The sequence below is a fragment of the Trichoderma virens genome (assembly GCF_000170995.1).
Source record: "Trichoderma virens Gv29-8 chromosome Unknown TRIVIscaffold_5, whole genome shotgun sequence".
NCBI classification, from domain to species: Eukaryota; Fungi; Ascomycota; class Sordariomycetes; order Hypocreales; family Hypocreaceae; genus Trichoderma; species Trichoderma virens.
Genome location: NW_014013744.1, coordinates 1,517,251 through 1,531,335, shown reverse-complemented (window position 1 = coordinate 1,531,335; position 14,085 = coordinate 1,517,251). Strand labels below are relative to the sequence as shown.

General features: G+C 51.8%; 4 protein-coding genes across 4 annotated transcripts; all 4 read left to right on the top strand.

Annotated features, from left to right (window-relative positions):
- Window positions 1-559: 559 nt before the first annotated feature.
- TRIVIDRAFT_36883 (uncharacterized protein) lies at window positions 560-5,819 on the top strand (the record flags this gene model as incomplete). Its single annotated transcript, XM_014102432.1, has 8 exons — window positions 560-602; window positions 662-766; window positions 827-1,113; window positions 1,172-3,542; window positions 3,603-3,742; window positions 4,371-4,389; window positions 4,551-4,791; window positions 4,856-5,819. The coding sequence occupies 8 exons, from the start codon at window positions 560-562 to the stop codon at window positions 5,817-5,819; spliced, it is 4,170 nt and encodes a 1,389-aa protein (XP_013957907.1).
- A 1,274-nt stretch (window positions 5,820-7,093) lies between these two features.
- On the top strand, window positions 7,094-8,803 carry TRIVIDRAFT_133960 (uncharacterized protein; the record flags this gene model as incomplete). Its single annotated transcript, XM_014102431.1, has 3 exons — window positions 7,094-8,108; window positions 8,197-8,549; window positions 8,618-8,803. Coding segments are annotated over 3 exons (1,554 nt in total), but the record flags the coding sequence as incomplete, so codon positions are not given.
- A 1,106-nt stretch (window positions 8,804-9,909) lies between these two features.
- On the top strand, window positions 9,910-11,712 carry TRIVIDRAFT_36939 (uncharacterized protein; the record flags this gene model as incomplete). The annotated part of the gene is made up of 3 exons (XM_014102430.1): window positions 9,910-10,161; window positions 10,240-11,225; window positions 11,280-11,712. The coding sequence occupies 3 exons, from the start codon at window positions 9,910-9,912 to the stop codon at window positions 11,710-11,712; spliced, it is 1,671 nt and encodes a 556-aa protein (XP_013957905.1).
- Window positions 11,713-12,314: 602 nt separating this feature from the next.
- Window positions 12,315-13,368, top strand: TRIVIDRAFT_186251 (uncharacterized protein; the record flags this gene model as incomplete). Its single annotated transcript, XM_014102429.1, has 6 exons — window positions 12,315-12,456; window positions 12,525-12,542; window positions 12,609-12,673; window positions 12,732-12,803; window positions 12,863-12,958; window positions 13,033-13,368. 6 exons carry the CDS (start codon window positions 12,450-12,452, stop codon window positions 13,153-13,155), a joined length of 381 nt encoding a protein of 126 aa, XP_013957904.1.
- Window positions 13,369-14,085: the final 717 nt, after the last annotated feature.

Here is a 14,085-nt window from a genome sequence, read left to right as displayed (position 1 = left end):
CGTGAAGGATGCTCGGGCGTCGTGCTGGGCCAAATGCCGGATTGCCAGGTGCAAGGAATTGGGGTTCTGGAGAGGCGGAGGGCAGCAGTCTGGCAGCGGCCGAACGGCTGGGCGAACTAGGGCGGCGAGATGAGATTGAGCGTCTGGAGTCTCGTTGGATGCTGCAAGATGGAGTCAGAGAGGCTCCGGCGTACCGCAAAAAGAATCGTATTCGCCTTTGTCATGACAGGGTGGCAGCCCGCGTTGGGCTGGGCATCAGGTACGGTGCGCAATCTCACGTGACCAGCGGTGCCCGCCAGTTTCCCGGCCAACGCGATTCAGCCACTGCAAACACAGCCGCTGCGCCTGATGCAGCGCTGTGGCTATACTTACAGCGTTTACATAGTACACACCATATAACCATACCCGCATCTGCACCTTGCACCCGCGACCCTTGCTGCTGCGTGTTGGGTTTCCAAGTTACAGAGCGCGCCCAAGCTCTTCACTTTCTTTTCATAGAATAGTTCGATTTTCATCCCTAGAATTGGCGTCCGATCGACCCCTCTTCCCATCAGGCACGATGCCTGCCGCAATTGCTGACGCCCCGGCGGTTGCCATGTCATGTCAGTGCATCGCGAATGCGCGCCGATAGCAGGCCATGCTAACAGTTGTGTTGATACAGTTGCCAACAATTTTTGGGGTAAAGACGATGCTGGCGTCGGTCCCCTTCTCGATCGCATGATAAATTCGAAGCAAACCTGCGATGAGCTCAAGTCATTCTATGGCGGTGAGGATATCCGCCCACATCCCGGGCTGCTAATCTATTGCTAACTTTGTGATGGTACAGCACGAGCTGCGATCGAAGATGAGTATGCCCGCAAACTGCTGAATTTGAGCAAAAAGTCCCTAGGCACCCACGAAAGCGGCACCTTAAAGGCTTCCCTGGACACGGTCCGCAGCGAACTCGAGGCGACGGCCAAGCAGCATCAAAGTATTGCCGCGCAAATGAAGACGGAGCTCGAAGAACCCCTGGCAGCGTTCGCGGGGGGGAATAAGGAGCGACGAAAGATTATTCAAAACACGGTCGAGAAGCTGCTCAAAGTGAAGGTCCAGCAAACAAACCAAGTGAACAAGGTAAGGGAGACGGGACACAATCCGACAGCAAAGCATTACATAACTGACTGTTGACAAGACTCGAGACAAATATGAACAAGAATGCTTGAAAATTAAAGGTTATCTCGCACAAGGCCACATGGTCATGGGCCAAGAGGAGCGTCGAAACAAGGCCAAGCTGGAGAAAACGCAAATCAGTCTCGCAACGTCTAACACGGAGTACGAAAATGCCGTCAAGGTGTTGGAAGAGACGACAGTCCGATGGAATCGAGAGTGGAAGGCCGCCGCCGATAAATTTCAGGACCTTGAGGAAGAGCGACTCGACTTTACCAAGAATAGCCTCTGGACATTTGCCAACATCGCCTCGACGGTGTGTGTCAGCGACGACGCATCTTGTGAAAAGATTCGACTTTCTCTCGAGAGCATGGATGTGGAGACGGACATTATCACATTCATAACTGAGCGTGGCACGGGCCAAGAAATTCCTGAGGCTCCCAAGTATATCAACTTCGTCCGCGGCGATGTTCATGATACCCAATCTGAAGCTTCCGAAGATGAACACAACTATACCGTGGCGCAGTTTCCTCGGAGTATCAATCCGGCTTTCCGCTCATCTTCACCTCAGCCTTCTACTTTTGAATCTCACCATGATCCCAACTCGGCTCTAGCAAATGATTTGGCTCATAGACCCCCCGTTAGGCCAACTGGCCGAGATGGTGCCGCGACTCCCCAAAAGAGTCCTCAGAAGTTGCTTCCGGCTGGACGACCGTCCATGGACGAACAGCACCGTAAGCAGCAACCTCCAAGCATGGACGATCGATATCGAAAGCAGCCGCCGGCGCCTGAGGATCAGTTTCGCCGGCAGCTGCCTCCTGCAGAAGAGCAACAACAGCAGCAGTATGGCAGACAGCCACCTGCAGCTGATGACCAATATCGTAGGCAACCGCCTGCAGCCGATGATCAATACCGTAGACAGCCACCGGCCACAGAGGAGCAGTTTCGTAGGTCTCAAACAGGCTCGCAGCCCCCCTCGCCATACGATAGTCTGCATCAGAGTCCAAAGCCATCAACTCCCCACGATCCTTATCCAAAGGATGGAATGACAATGCTCTGCCGCCCTGGTGCCTCGTCAGCCAGCAGCCCTCAGATCCAATCTGCCAGGGCCTCTGGTCGGGACTCTCGCAGCGAATATTCCGATCCCACATCAATTTCTAGCCAGGAGCCTCAAAGCGGCAAAATGTCCCCGGTCAAACAAGATCCGCCAGCCTCAGCAAGCCCTGACAATCGGATGCTTAAGAAGAAGAGCGGATTTTTCCAGAACCACAGTCCTTTTAGACGCAAGAGCACCAAAGACTTGCAAGCCGCTGCCGCGGGTAACGGACAGCCCAGCAACAGAAACACTTGGCATCCGTCTCAGTCCCAAGGATCGACGAGTCCTGTGCGTCGACCTCAGCCCTATGGTAACAGTGAGCCGCAGACCCGCAATCTGCTGAAAGAACGGACCGCCAGCCCAGAACCGATCGATGCCAATGCAAGCTTGGCCCTCGGTGTTGGCTCAAATGTACTGCCCGTCACAACTCCTGACACCAGCCGGCAAAGACCACAACAGCCGGTCCAGAAGGCAGAGCCGGAGGACCCAATTGCAGCAGCCTTGGCAGAGCTTAAGAATGTCAATGTGGGCAAGCAAGCCTCCGTGCGGATGTCGGCCGATCACTATCATGGCATTTCCACCCCTGTTCCAAACACAGACGCTGCAGTCACTCGCGGCCCACCTCCGCCTTCATATCAGGCACAGACTCAGGTGACGAGGCTGGGCGTACCTCCCCCGGCTGTGACGTCTCGGGCCATGAAGGAGGCTACTCAGAAGATCACGGGCCAAGGCAGGAGCATTTTTGGTGGTGATGATGGCCGTAGAGGGTCCGTGAGTAGCGTTGCATCACCTATTTCCCGCCCCGGCACTCGAGGCAATGATGGCTCGGTTTCTCCAGCCACCAATCGCGGCGCATCCCCTCAACCTCAACGGCGTATGAGCAACGACCCTCGACAGACAGGTCGACATTCAGTTTCGCCAAACCCTTATCATGACCATCGGCGAAACGGCTCCACAACTAGCCTATCGCAGCAGAATCAAGGGTACTACCGCGGCGCATCTCCTCATGGGTCGACTCGAGGATCGACCAGGGGTGCTTCGCCAAACCCATACCGAGGAGATTACAATCATTCTCAGAGCCGTCCGCCGAGCAGTTATGGTGGGTCTGAAATGGCGGTACAACTGGCTGGTGGTGGCGGCGGCGGCGGTGATGATCGATATGGCTCGACTCGAAGTCGAAGCTCTGTACGCCCAGGTTCCCGCGCCATGGGCTTATACGACGGAGGGCATCAGCGAAGCAGGAGTGTCGCCGATCCCTCGCGGCAATATTCTCGAGATGGCCGACCAATTCTACATATGGGTATGTTTTCTCACACTCTTCCCTCATGTGCCCAAACAAAACGACTAACATAATGTGTAGCACGCGCAATGTATATGTATCAGGCCGCTATTCCTGAGGAGCTTGGCTTCGCTAAAGGCGACTACCTAGCCGTCTATCGTCATCAAGATGACGGCTGGTGGGAGGCAGAAGTCCACAACGGAAATGGCCAAATTGGGCTGGTCCCAAGCAACTATCTCCAGCAATGCTGAGTGAGCGGCGACGAATGAATGGTTTTTATACGACAGTCCTTACTACTCTTTGCTTCTTCTCCCCCCTTCTCTTCTCCCCTTTTATTTTGAATGATCAACACGACGGATCTGTTTACGGCTTGATTGATTGTATATGATTTGATGATTAATGTTTTTGCAATACTTTTGCAGGAACGCTGACATCCGACTGTTTATGCTTGGTTTGATTGTTTATGGTTCGGTTCGTTAATACAATCCTGTCTCTCTTTATGCCTTATCTCCTGTTCATGATATGAATTACTCTATGCCCCTTTTTAATATTATGTAGATGCTACGTTGTACGTAATCATCTGGAAATTGTTCGAAGTGATGTCAAAAAGATTTCGCCTCAATTAAATCTGTTGATACTGTACGCATTTTGTCCATGTGCCTGTGTTGTGAGATGTGCCTAATACGGTAATCACCTAAGTATACAAACAAGGTACTTTAGTCGTTAGCCCACCACGGCAATTTTGGCCTATTTTCTTGTGCAGATGGCAGTAGAATGAAATTCAGGGGAATGTATCGCCGAAGTACAGTAACACAAGCTAAGACGTCATGTTGATCACATGCACCAGAGCTCATGTCAATAACCAGACGTCTCGGAATCTCTTTCCAACGACATGGAACATTTTCAAATATTTTCTCTTATTCTGTGCATGCCCTTGGCGCCTCCAGGGGATTGAGTCTTCTTTTCGCAACCGAATCTGAACTGTCTATGGAGTAATTCTATGCCATGGTAATTTTAATCTGCCCCAAGTTATCCTTTGGACCTTCAAGCTTCGCCTCCAAGCTAACGCTCGCTACGTGCGCCAGGAAACATTCCAAGAGACCGCGCGCGTCGTCACCTCGAAGCCTGTCCAGAGAGCCGTTGTCAATATCGTATTGCTCGTGTCTGGAGCAGTGACATTGCTCTGCCTGGCCGCGGTTGCATCTGTGCTCTTCTTCCAGAACTTTGTGCCCGACCAGTTTGTCACTACGCCGATTCATCTCCAATATGGGTACGTATAACAACCCGCGATCCTGTGACACTTTGCAAGCATCCGTTAACATTTTCTTGCGTAGGCTGAGCTCCAATCCATATGGCGTTGCCGCGCTCACCGTGCCACTGCTGAAGTCGCAGCAAGACTACGACATCTCCGTCACCCTCTCAATGCCACGATCTCTACCAAATGTCGAGCGAGGGAACTTTATGATCAGCTTATACTTGTTGGATTCGAAAATCAGCGATACATTAGAAGTGAGCGCGCGCAAATTTGCCAACGACCACTCTGATTTTGAGCAGAGCAACGTACTTTTTGCGTCACGGAGACCGGCCTTGCTCCCATACGTCGATCCTGTGGTGTCTTTGGCTTCGCGCATTCTATTCCTGCTTTATCACCTGATAGTTCCAACAGCACAGACTTGCGCATTACATGTACCGGTGGCAGAACGCGTCACCTTCCCGACAGATTCTGCTATCCCCTTGACGGCATATGTGGAGGTGGAGGCGGGACAAGGAATTCAGATTTACAGCACCTCGCTTACAATGACTGCACAGCTCAGTGGTCTTCGATGGCTCATGTTCCATTACCGTCTCCTGACCTTTATCACATTTACGATGCTTTTCTGGGTTTGTGAACTCGCGTTCATGATGGTTGCTTGGGCCATCTTGAGTTCTCTGCTGGGGACCTCGTCAGGCACCATGGAGCTCAAGAGCCACAGAAGCCAGCGCCGGCCTACAACAGAAGGCATGACTGACTCTGATGATTATGATGAGAATGACGATGGAGATGATCCGTCTGACTATCCGCAACAATTTCCTACTTATGGAAAACAGCCCCCTTTGAAACATGAGCCAGACGTCAAGGCCGAAGAGGAGCCTAGACAGCCTCTTCATGAGATACCCGTCGCTGGTGAAGAAGCCGATGACGAAGAAGAGGAAGATGGTGAGGACAAGTCACCTCGAGACTCGGGCATTGGCACAAGCTATAGCGGAGAGGGGAGCAGCAGCGTGCGGAAAAGAAGCACACGTCCAAGCCCAGAGTAGCAGCTTGGGGTGTAAGGGCGAGCATTCGTTTTATTGGCATGGCAATCTTCGAGATACCCCGAATAGCAGGTAAAGAACTGTGCTGTTATCTAGATATCTGTGTATTATATATCGATTTGCAGAAGACCGCATGTGCGCTGAAGCTAATACTAGTGGGCTGGTTACCTATCTGGGTCCAGCTTGTGGTGTGGAATGGTTATATTTTGATTTCGCTCTCCGTGACCGATGGCACAAAAGATACATGCAGGTAAATGTCAGAGCTCTCTATTGTTAGTCAACACGACTTTCACTCTCTTTGTTCTTCCTAGGTATGAAAGGCCTTTTTTACTATTCCCTGAATTCCCCCCTAGTTTATTAAAAACAGCAGTTCAACCTTTGTTTTGGTGACATCCGCACTCGACGGCCCGTCCCAATGGAAGCCCTGAGAGGCACAACATCCGCACTAAGGTGGCGCTGTGGGCGCCATAGGCACCAAGCCCATGTAATAGCGCTGTTGGGCTGCATGCTTTGACGGATGCCAGCCACGAGACACGGGATAGTTTTCTGGTGCGCGCTGCGACAAAACAGCCAGCCGTGGCAAGCAACGGCAGTAGCAACAGCAGCAATCCTTGCAAGCAAAGCCGGATTAGGGCACAGCCAAAGCGTTAATGCGAGTCAGTGCCAACGCATGCGCCAGTATGCGGTGAAAACCAGCTGGCTGTGGCATTCATGCATGAGGCGGCCTGTGACAGCGGCCTTGCAACTGGCGCCCAAAATGCAGCAAAAAGAGAGGGCTGGGGCCTGTTGTGTTGCAGCACAGCACAGTAGGAGCATTGAAGGCTTGAAGGCTGGAACCCAACAGGCGCCAAAGCTCCGGACCAAGAGATGATCCGCTGCGGCGGGACGGCACCCCCCATTCACTGACGAAGCGCCCTCGGGTGCTTATTTACTGCATGGTACCAAGTCATGGACATGATTCCCGCGTGAAATCTCTTGGTGAGCCAAAGGTCAACGCGGCGCCCTGCTTTCTTGGGTCTCGTTCCTCTTCTTTTCCTTTCTTTTCTTGGTGCTCCTGGTGCGCAACGCACGCTCTCGCCGCCGCTATCCCCCTCGTCACATGAGATGGCTAGCTGGTGAAATCGGAGCTTCTAATCGCCAAGCTTAATCTGGTCCCCCCCACCGCCCTCTCTGCAACAGCCTCTCCCTCGTCTCCCAAGGCCGCCAGCTCTTGACCGGCCAAACCCTCTCGCTCGAGCGACAAGCATCTTTGCCACAAAAGCCTCCCATCCGCAACGATGCCCTGCTTCAAGGGCATTGCGGTGAGCATCCATGCCAACTCCGCTCCCCTCCCCGAATACGGCATACAGAAGCAGTCGAGGATGTCTCGCATCAGCACCTACATTCCGGTGCCGCAGCCAACCCTCAACTCGAACAACAAGCCGGAGCCCGCCAAATTTGCCATTTCCATTACGCTCTTGACGCCCGGCCTCCCCATCCCGTACTCGGCTCCCAAAGCGTCCGAGTCCAACCCCTACCCGAAGCCACAATTCGTCGGCGGACTTCACTCTGGCTCTCAGAATGAGCGAGGCAAGGCTACTGGAGCGGTTGCTCCCTACATGCCCTTGACAAACTCGGAAAACGAAACGATTGCCGCCTACATTTACTTCGATGGAAGGGGCAAAGAAGAGGTGGCCACTTTGCTTCGACCTGGCGAGGAGACCTGGGTCAACAGCCGCTGGGTGCAGGTCCCCGATTCCGAAGGCGGCGGCTTAGCTGAGCGTGAATTCCTCTTCCGAGAGGTCGGTCTCGAGCGCTGGCTCAATGGTCTGGACCTCAAGGGCCATGATGCTGCGGAGAAGCTTGAAAAACGGCGTCAGAAGTTTGAGAGAAGGAGGCGGCGACAGGCTGCAGCTTTGGAGGGAAACTCTACCATGGATACAGATAGGCGCAAGGGAACTCTTCGATATGGCGATGAAGCTTCCCCCATCGAAGCTGTCTATGATGATTCTGACTCCTGGTCTGATGACGATGACGAGCCCCCCGAGGCAACAGGTCAGATTAAGGTGGCAATGTTCCGCGTCCTGGCTTCAGGAGAGATTAAGAAGGGGGAATATTCTCCTCAATTTGACGCACACGACGGGGATGATGAATACGAGAATGGCAATGGCATCGACGCAGATGTTGAGCACACTACTAGTTTTGCCAAGCCCAAGACGCTCGACCCCAAGACAATCAGCACTCAGACAGTTACTGGAATCGATGGCCCAGACAAGCCTTATGCCACCTTTACATTCTTCTATCGGGGTGAAAGTAAGCTCTACCCCTCCCCCTCCTTTTTTTTTTAAATAGTGTTTCCACCCCTCCTATTTGAATGGCCCTCCGATTAACACCAGTATAGGACAACTACAAAAAATTGGCGTCCTCCAGTCGGCAAAGAACAACTCCCAGACCACCGCTCTCGCTGCTAAGCGGCGCTCAGGCCAGATCGACTTCTCGAACCTAGGACCTCTCAAGGCCGGCGGCACTGTTGGATTTTCTGCCTTCCGAGATCAAGAAGCTGACGAGGCGCGGCGGAGAAAGGCTAGGAAGAAGAGCAACGGCAATGTCGCCGACGATAGCGATGATGATGACGAGGAGAGCGAAATCATCGGCAAGATGGAAGAAGTAGCTGACAAAGAGACCAATTCCAAGCTGGCTCCAGAGGATGCGAAATTCCAGGGCGAACTAGCAGACGGTGTTAACCGTATACACGTATGATCAACCCCCCCAAAGTCATGGCCAAGTTAGATTGCTGACATTGTTTTCAAAAACAGCTTAAGAGGGCACATTCGGCCGAACCCGACGCAAATTCCACCCCAGAAACCTCGCAGCGAACCGACTCCCCGGCCGACCCAGCATTGTTGGGCGGATCAGCACCAAGTGCTTCTTCGAGCCTACAGGCCAATTTCGACTCACTTGCGGCGGCAATGGTTGGCAGTCCGCTTAAGAAAGCACGGCCAAGCGTCGACCAAACCAATATCGGGGATAGATTCTCTGCTACGCAAAGCTTGAGCGCAGCCCTGGGCACTGCTGTTTCCAACAAGGCTGAATCCCCAACCAAAGAAGGTGCTGCTACCTCAACACCGGAAATCAGAATAGAGGAGGAGGAAGAGCTGTAGCTGTAGCAGCGTGTTTACCAAAGCACTCTATACCTCGGGGAAATTTGGCGTTGTCAAATTTCTATATTTTAATAACTTGTTTATTGGAATGATCAAGCGACGCATCAAGAGCGAACCGAACTTTGCTGCAGCCACGATACAGTCAACGACTACGCTTTACGGGAATGGACCATGATGTACGAACGAATTTGCTGGATGTGATTGAAGCCAAGTATATTTTTTTATCCTTTCACTGGTTTTGGTAAAAAGGAGAGCCGGAATAAATGTGGACGGAAACAATGGGGGCACCTGGGAGCCTTGAGATGCCGGGTCTGATTTTACAGCGGTGTCTGAAGAGCGATTCTATAGGCTGCCGGTTGGAGCTGGGCTGTGTGGCAGGTTGCATTCTCTACCTATAGACAATAGCGATGACCTACGAGCGGCGTTGCTCATCCACCGCTTTTCGGTATGCGAGTCTACGGTATGCTGAGAGGTTGGCTACATGGGGAACTAAAAATTCGTTAGATGTGCATCAGGAATCAAGTTTTTGTTGACTGAACGATGCTTCTATATCGAGTAGCCCATCCTTGTTATATGCAGACAGAATTCCATGAAACAGAGCAGGAAGCGTACATGTATATTCGTGTACGGCTTTGTTATCTGCCTTTGGCGCATGCCGAAAATTCGACATGGGGCCTTGCCTTGACACCTTATCATCTCCATATGACGACGCTCTGCGCGAAGGATTTCGTTTACGCAAGCCGCGGGGTACGGTACCTTTGTTTGTTGTTGGTTGCTCCAAGATTATAAATATATATAGGCCAAAGTACCTATCGCCTGTTCTGCTAGGTTGAACCTTGTTTCCTCTGTGCTTACGAGAAAGGAGCAGCAGCAGCAGAAGAAGAAGGGGAAAAAACGAAGAGGGAAAAGGGACAAGCCACAATAGTCACTGGCCCTCTTTACGAGTCCCAGCCATGGGTCGACAGTTGCGCTTCTTCCCGGCGTTTGGCCTTGTCGCTGCTGTGGCAATTGCAGGGGTTCAAGTAAACGCAGCGGCCTATGTCCACGCGCACAATGAACAGAAGCCAATCTCAGGACATGTATCTGCGGCGAGTGGAAATCCATTGACGGCGGAATTTGGGGAGTTTGTGCGGGAGCAGTTGGAGAAGTGGAAGGTTCCTGGTATTTCGCTGGCGGTGATTGACGGAGATGATGTGTATGCCGAGGTGAGAGGCCCCAAAGCATTTAATGTCTTCTTTTTGCGTTGTGAATGGTACAAGGTCGTCGTTCTGACGCTGTTCTAGGGCTATGGATATGCGACATTGCCGGATATCCCAGCTACGCCAGAGACTCTCTGGTACGGCGGCTCGACGACTAAAGCTCACGTAGCTGCTGCCCTCTCTGCGCTTATCCACTTCCGCAACTACTCGGCCTTTTCACAGGGCTGGTCAACTCCCATCTCGTCCATCATCCGCGACGACTTTGTCCTGCAGGATGAGTGGGCGACGAACCACATTACTCTGGACGATGCAGTGAGCCACCGAACGGGCATGGCTCGTCACGACGTTTCCTCTGTTAAGGAGATTGATGGAAGACCAGCGACTCCGAGGGACATTGTGCGTAATCTGCGCAATCTCCCGTTGACTGCGGAGCCGCGGGTGGAGATTCTTTACTGCAACTTGATGTATGTGACGCTCTCGTATGTCATTGAGACGGTCACGGGCAGGTGGCTTGGTGATGTGCTTAAGGAGCTGATCTGGGAGCCCCTGGGGATGCGGTCGACGCATTTCGACTTACAGAGTGCTCTGGATGCCCCTGAGCACATGGCTTCGGGATACGCCTGGATCCTGGAGAAGGAAGAGTATGAGGAAATCCCATTCATGACCTTGACAGAAGTCAGCGGAGCGGGATCAGTCATATCCAACGTTCTCGACTATGCCAAATGGATCAAAAGCTTGATTCACCAGTCCGGACCTCTGTCTGCAGCCGTTCACAAGGATATCAGAGCGCCGAGAGTATTCTGGCCGGGCGAGCCCCAAAACGGCTACGATCTCGAGCTTTATGGGCTTGGTTGGGTAAGGACTTTGCATCATGGCCATGTAGTGTATACGCATAGTGGAGGGGTGCATGCGTATGGAGCTGAAGTTTACTGGTTTCCGGAGGCCAAGTATGGAGTGGTAGTGCTTGGAAATACCGCAAAGTGCCATGTCGTGGAAGCCATTGTTGGGTGGAAGCTCATCGATGATAAGCTTGGCATTCCTGACAAGGACCGCGTTGATTTCGCCGCCAAGTAAGTTTTACTCAACTTACAGAGATCCGTTTGTGGTTGCTAACTCTGTATTAGGTTTAAGAAAGGTGATGAACAATTGGATTGGCTGTACGAGAACGCGCTGGACATCCTGTACCCTGAGAGACCAGATCCCGGATTGCCCCCTACATTGCCTACGAGCGAACTGGTGGGCACATACTACAATCCCGGATACGGCAACATTACTCTCCGCGAGGAGGCTCACCCAGATAAGCCGGGTGAGAAGATTCTTACTGCTGATCGTCCAGACTCAACTTGGGAGTACTCAATGCACTTTCATCATGTCTCTGGCGATCGTTGGATCGTGTACATATCAGCGCCGGTATTCCTCGGTCGCAAGTTCAAGGAATTCGTGGCAGGGGAGTTCAAGATAGGCGCGGATGGAAAACCATCGGCGATTGAGATTATATGGGAGAATCGATCGGATCCCATGTTCGAAGGAAAGGCGCATTATAAGCGAATCGCGTAGAACCTGTGGGCGCATCGACGAGCTGAAAAGCGATCCTGTTAGCGGCTGCAAGCTTGAAATAGGATGTAATAATGAAGAATGATCATGAAAATAGAGAGAGTGTGTTTGTGTCAGACAAAAAGTTGGTGATTAAGAATTCAACATGAAATTCAGTTGGCCGTTCTTAAGTTTTATCATCAGGAAAGAGATGAGATGATTCGGTGTAAAAGCACCAGTTTTCGCTCATTGACTTACCATTTAGTTCAAGATCAATCCATTGTAGCATTGACGGAAGCAAATTGATCAATGAAGAGTCGTCGCGGGCTAATTATTTTCTGGCCCTAATGGAACTCGGACTGTGAAAAAACAGAGTCTGTATCTGAAGCTGTCAAATTTTCGGCGGCTCAAGATATATAGCGACATCCTTTTTAATGCATCCGCCCGCTTATCAGAGCTCTCATCCCGCCGACTATGCATTTACGCAGCTGTTGCACAGCTCTATGCGTTTATCAGATATATTCACCCTCGGAGCACGACATGAAGAAAAAAAACATGTTGGCACTGTGTGTCCCTCATCTACCCCACCATCCCTCCCTACCGTTTATCGTCTTCAAAGCCTTGGGCACATTTTGCGATAACCCAACTACGACTATATACCCCTTGTTTGTCTCCGAATATCTCGCCTCAGCGGTAAAATCTTGCGCAAAAGCTCACATCCACCCAGTTTTGAAATCGCTCTCGAACACACAACCGCCAAAATGTCCAGTAAGACAGCAGACAACCCCTCCGCCGATGCGCCAGGACGATACTAATCACGCAAAAAACTGCCATAGACCTCGAGGATATCGCTAGTATGTGTTCGCGATTTCGCCATCGCTGAGCTGAGTTGTCTAACGCGAAATCTTTCTCCATCGCAGAGCAGTTTGTCAATGGCTTCTTCACGGGAATGAGCTCCAACATCCAGGGCCTCGCCGCGGTCTACGTACGTTGCGCGATTGCTAGGCAGCAGTTCGAGGGCCTTCCACTAATGTCGCACCTAGAACGCCGAGTCCGTCCTCACTTTCGAGTCCCAGAAGTTTGAGGGTGTCCAGGCTATCCTGGAGAAGTTGACTGTGCGCATAATCCCCCCGATGTGTGCGTATCGAAAGAGTTTCTTCTAACCGCCGTGTAGAGCCTCCCCTTCAAGATGAGCGGCCACCAGCTCTCCACTCTCGATGCCCAGCTCGCCTCTGGCGATCTCCTTATCCTCATCACCGGAAAGCTCAAGGTACTTTATGCCAGATCAAAGAGAATTAAAAAATAAGAGTGTGGTGGAAATATAACTGACATTTCTAATTTCAGATCGACGAGGATGAGAACCTGATAAACTTTGTCCAGAACTTCAAGGTCAGCGTTTCCCAGGGCCCTGGCGGCGAAATCACTGGTTTCACCGTCAAGAACGACATCTTCAAGCTGGTTTACTAGGCTATGAATTTGGCGAAGGAAAATGATACTTGGAAACCGGGAGGGAGTAATATTCGGCTTGGTGATATAGGCGCCCCATGCGATCAAGATAAGGAAGCAGGCCCGGGAGGGGGAGCAGATAAATGGCTAGAGATGTGTTGTGCATTCTCATGTCTACGAGTCATCAACTCTTTAGACAGATTTCTTCCCAAAAAAACTCATAAGCTTTCAGGCATAGTCAGAACCAAACTCTTTGAAACCTCCCAAATAGAGAGCCTGCCATGTAGACTAGCCTGTGCCTTTCCGAGATAGGACCGCAGTACCTCGAATCGTCAACCGCACTGTAAGCACTGTGTGAGGTGTAGGCCACTGGTTGTTTACCACAGTGTCTGTTGGGCCACTGGACGCTTCGCGTTCTTGGTGTGCCAGTTGCTGGGGCAATTATGTCATTGCATTTGAAATTTACTTGGTTTGTTGGTATTTGGTACCTGAGAATCGTGACCAGGAATCATGTGCATGTGAAAGGCGTCTCTCGAAGTGCACGATTTCCATGAATCACAGGCGACAACATAGTAAGAAACCCGGGCAGTGTTTTACATTGCTTTACATTTAAAAGCACATCGTCGTCTTTTTGCTCTGTTGTTTTGTTTTCTTTTCTAGTTCGCTAACAAGACTGAAGCCTGATAGTTGAAGCCCAACAACGGGAAACCAACTCTGGACCCTTGGCTGGATCCTTGCCCCGCCATCACAACAACAGCCCAAGAGACGATCAGCATGGCCAGCGAGCGAGTGCAGCGGGCTCTCGATGCCAATGGCAAGGGCAGACAGCGTGAAAAGTCCCCCGAAAGCGACACCGACATCTCGGCCGTGATCGGTGGCTGGTCCTCTGTCAAGAGCAATGGCCAGGCCGACACCAGCGGTGCCTTTGGGGCCGCAACAGCACATCCCACC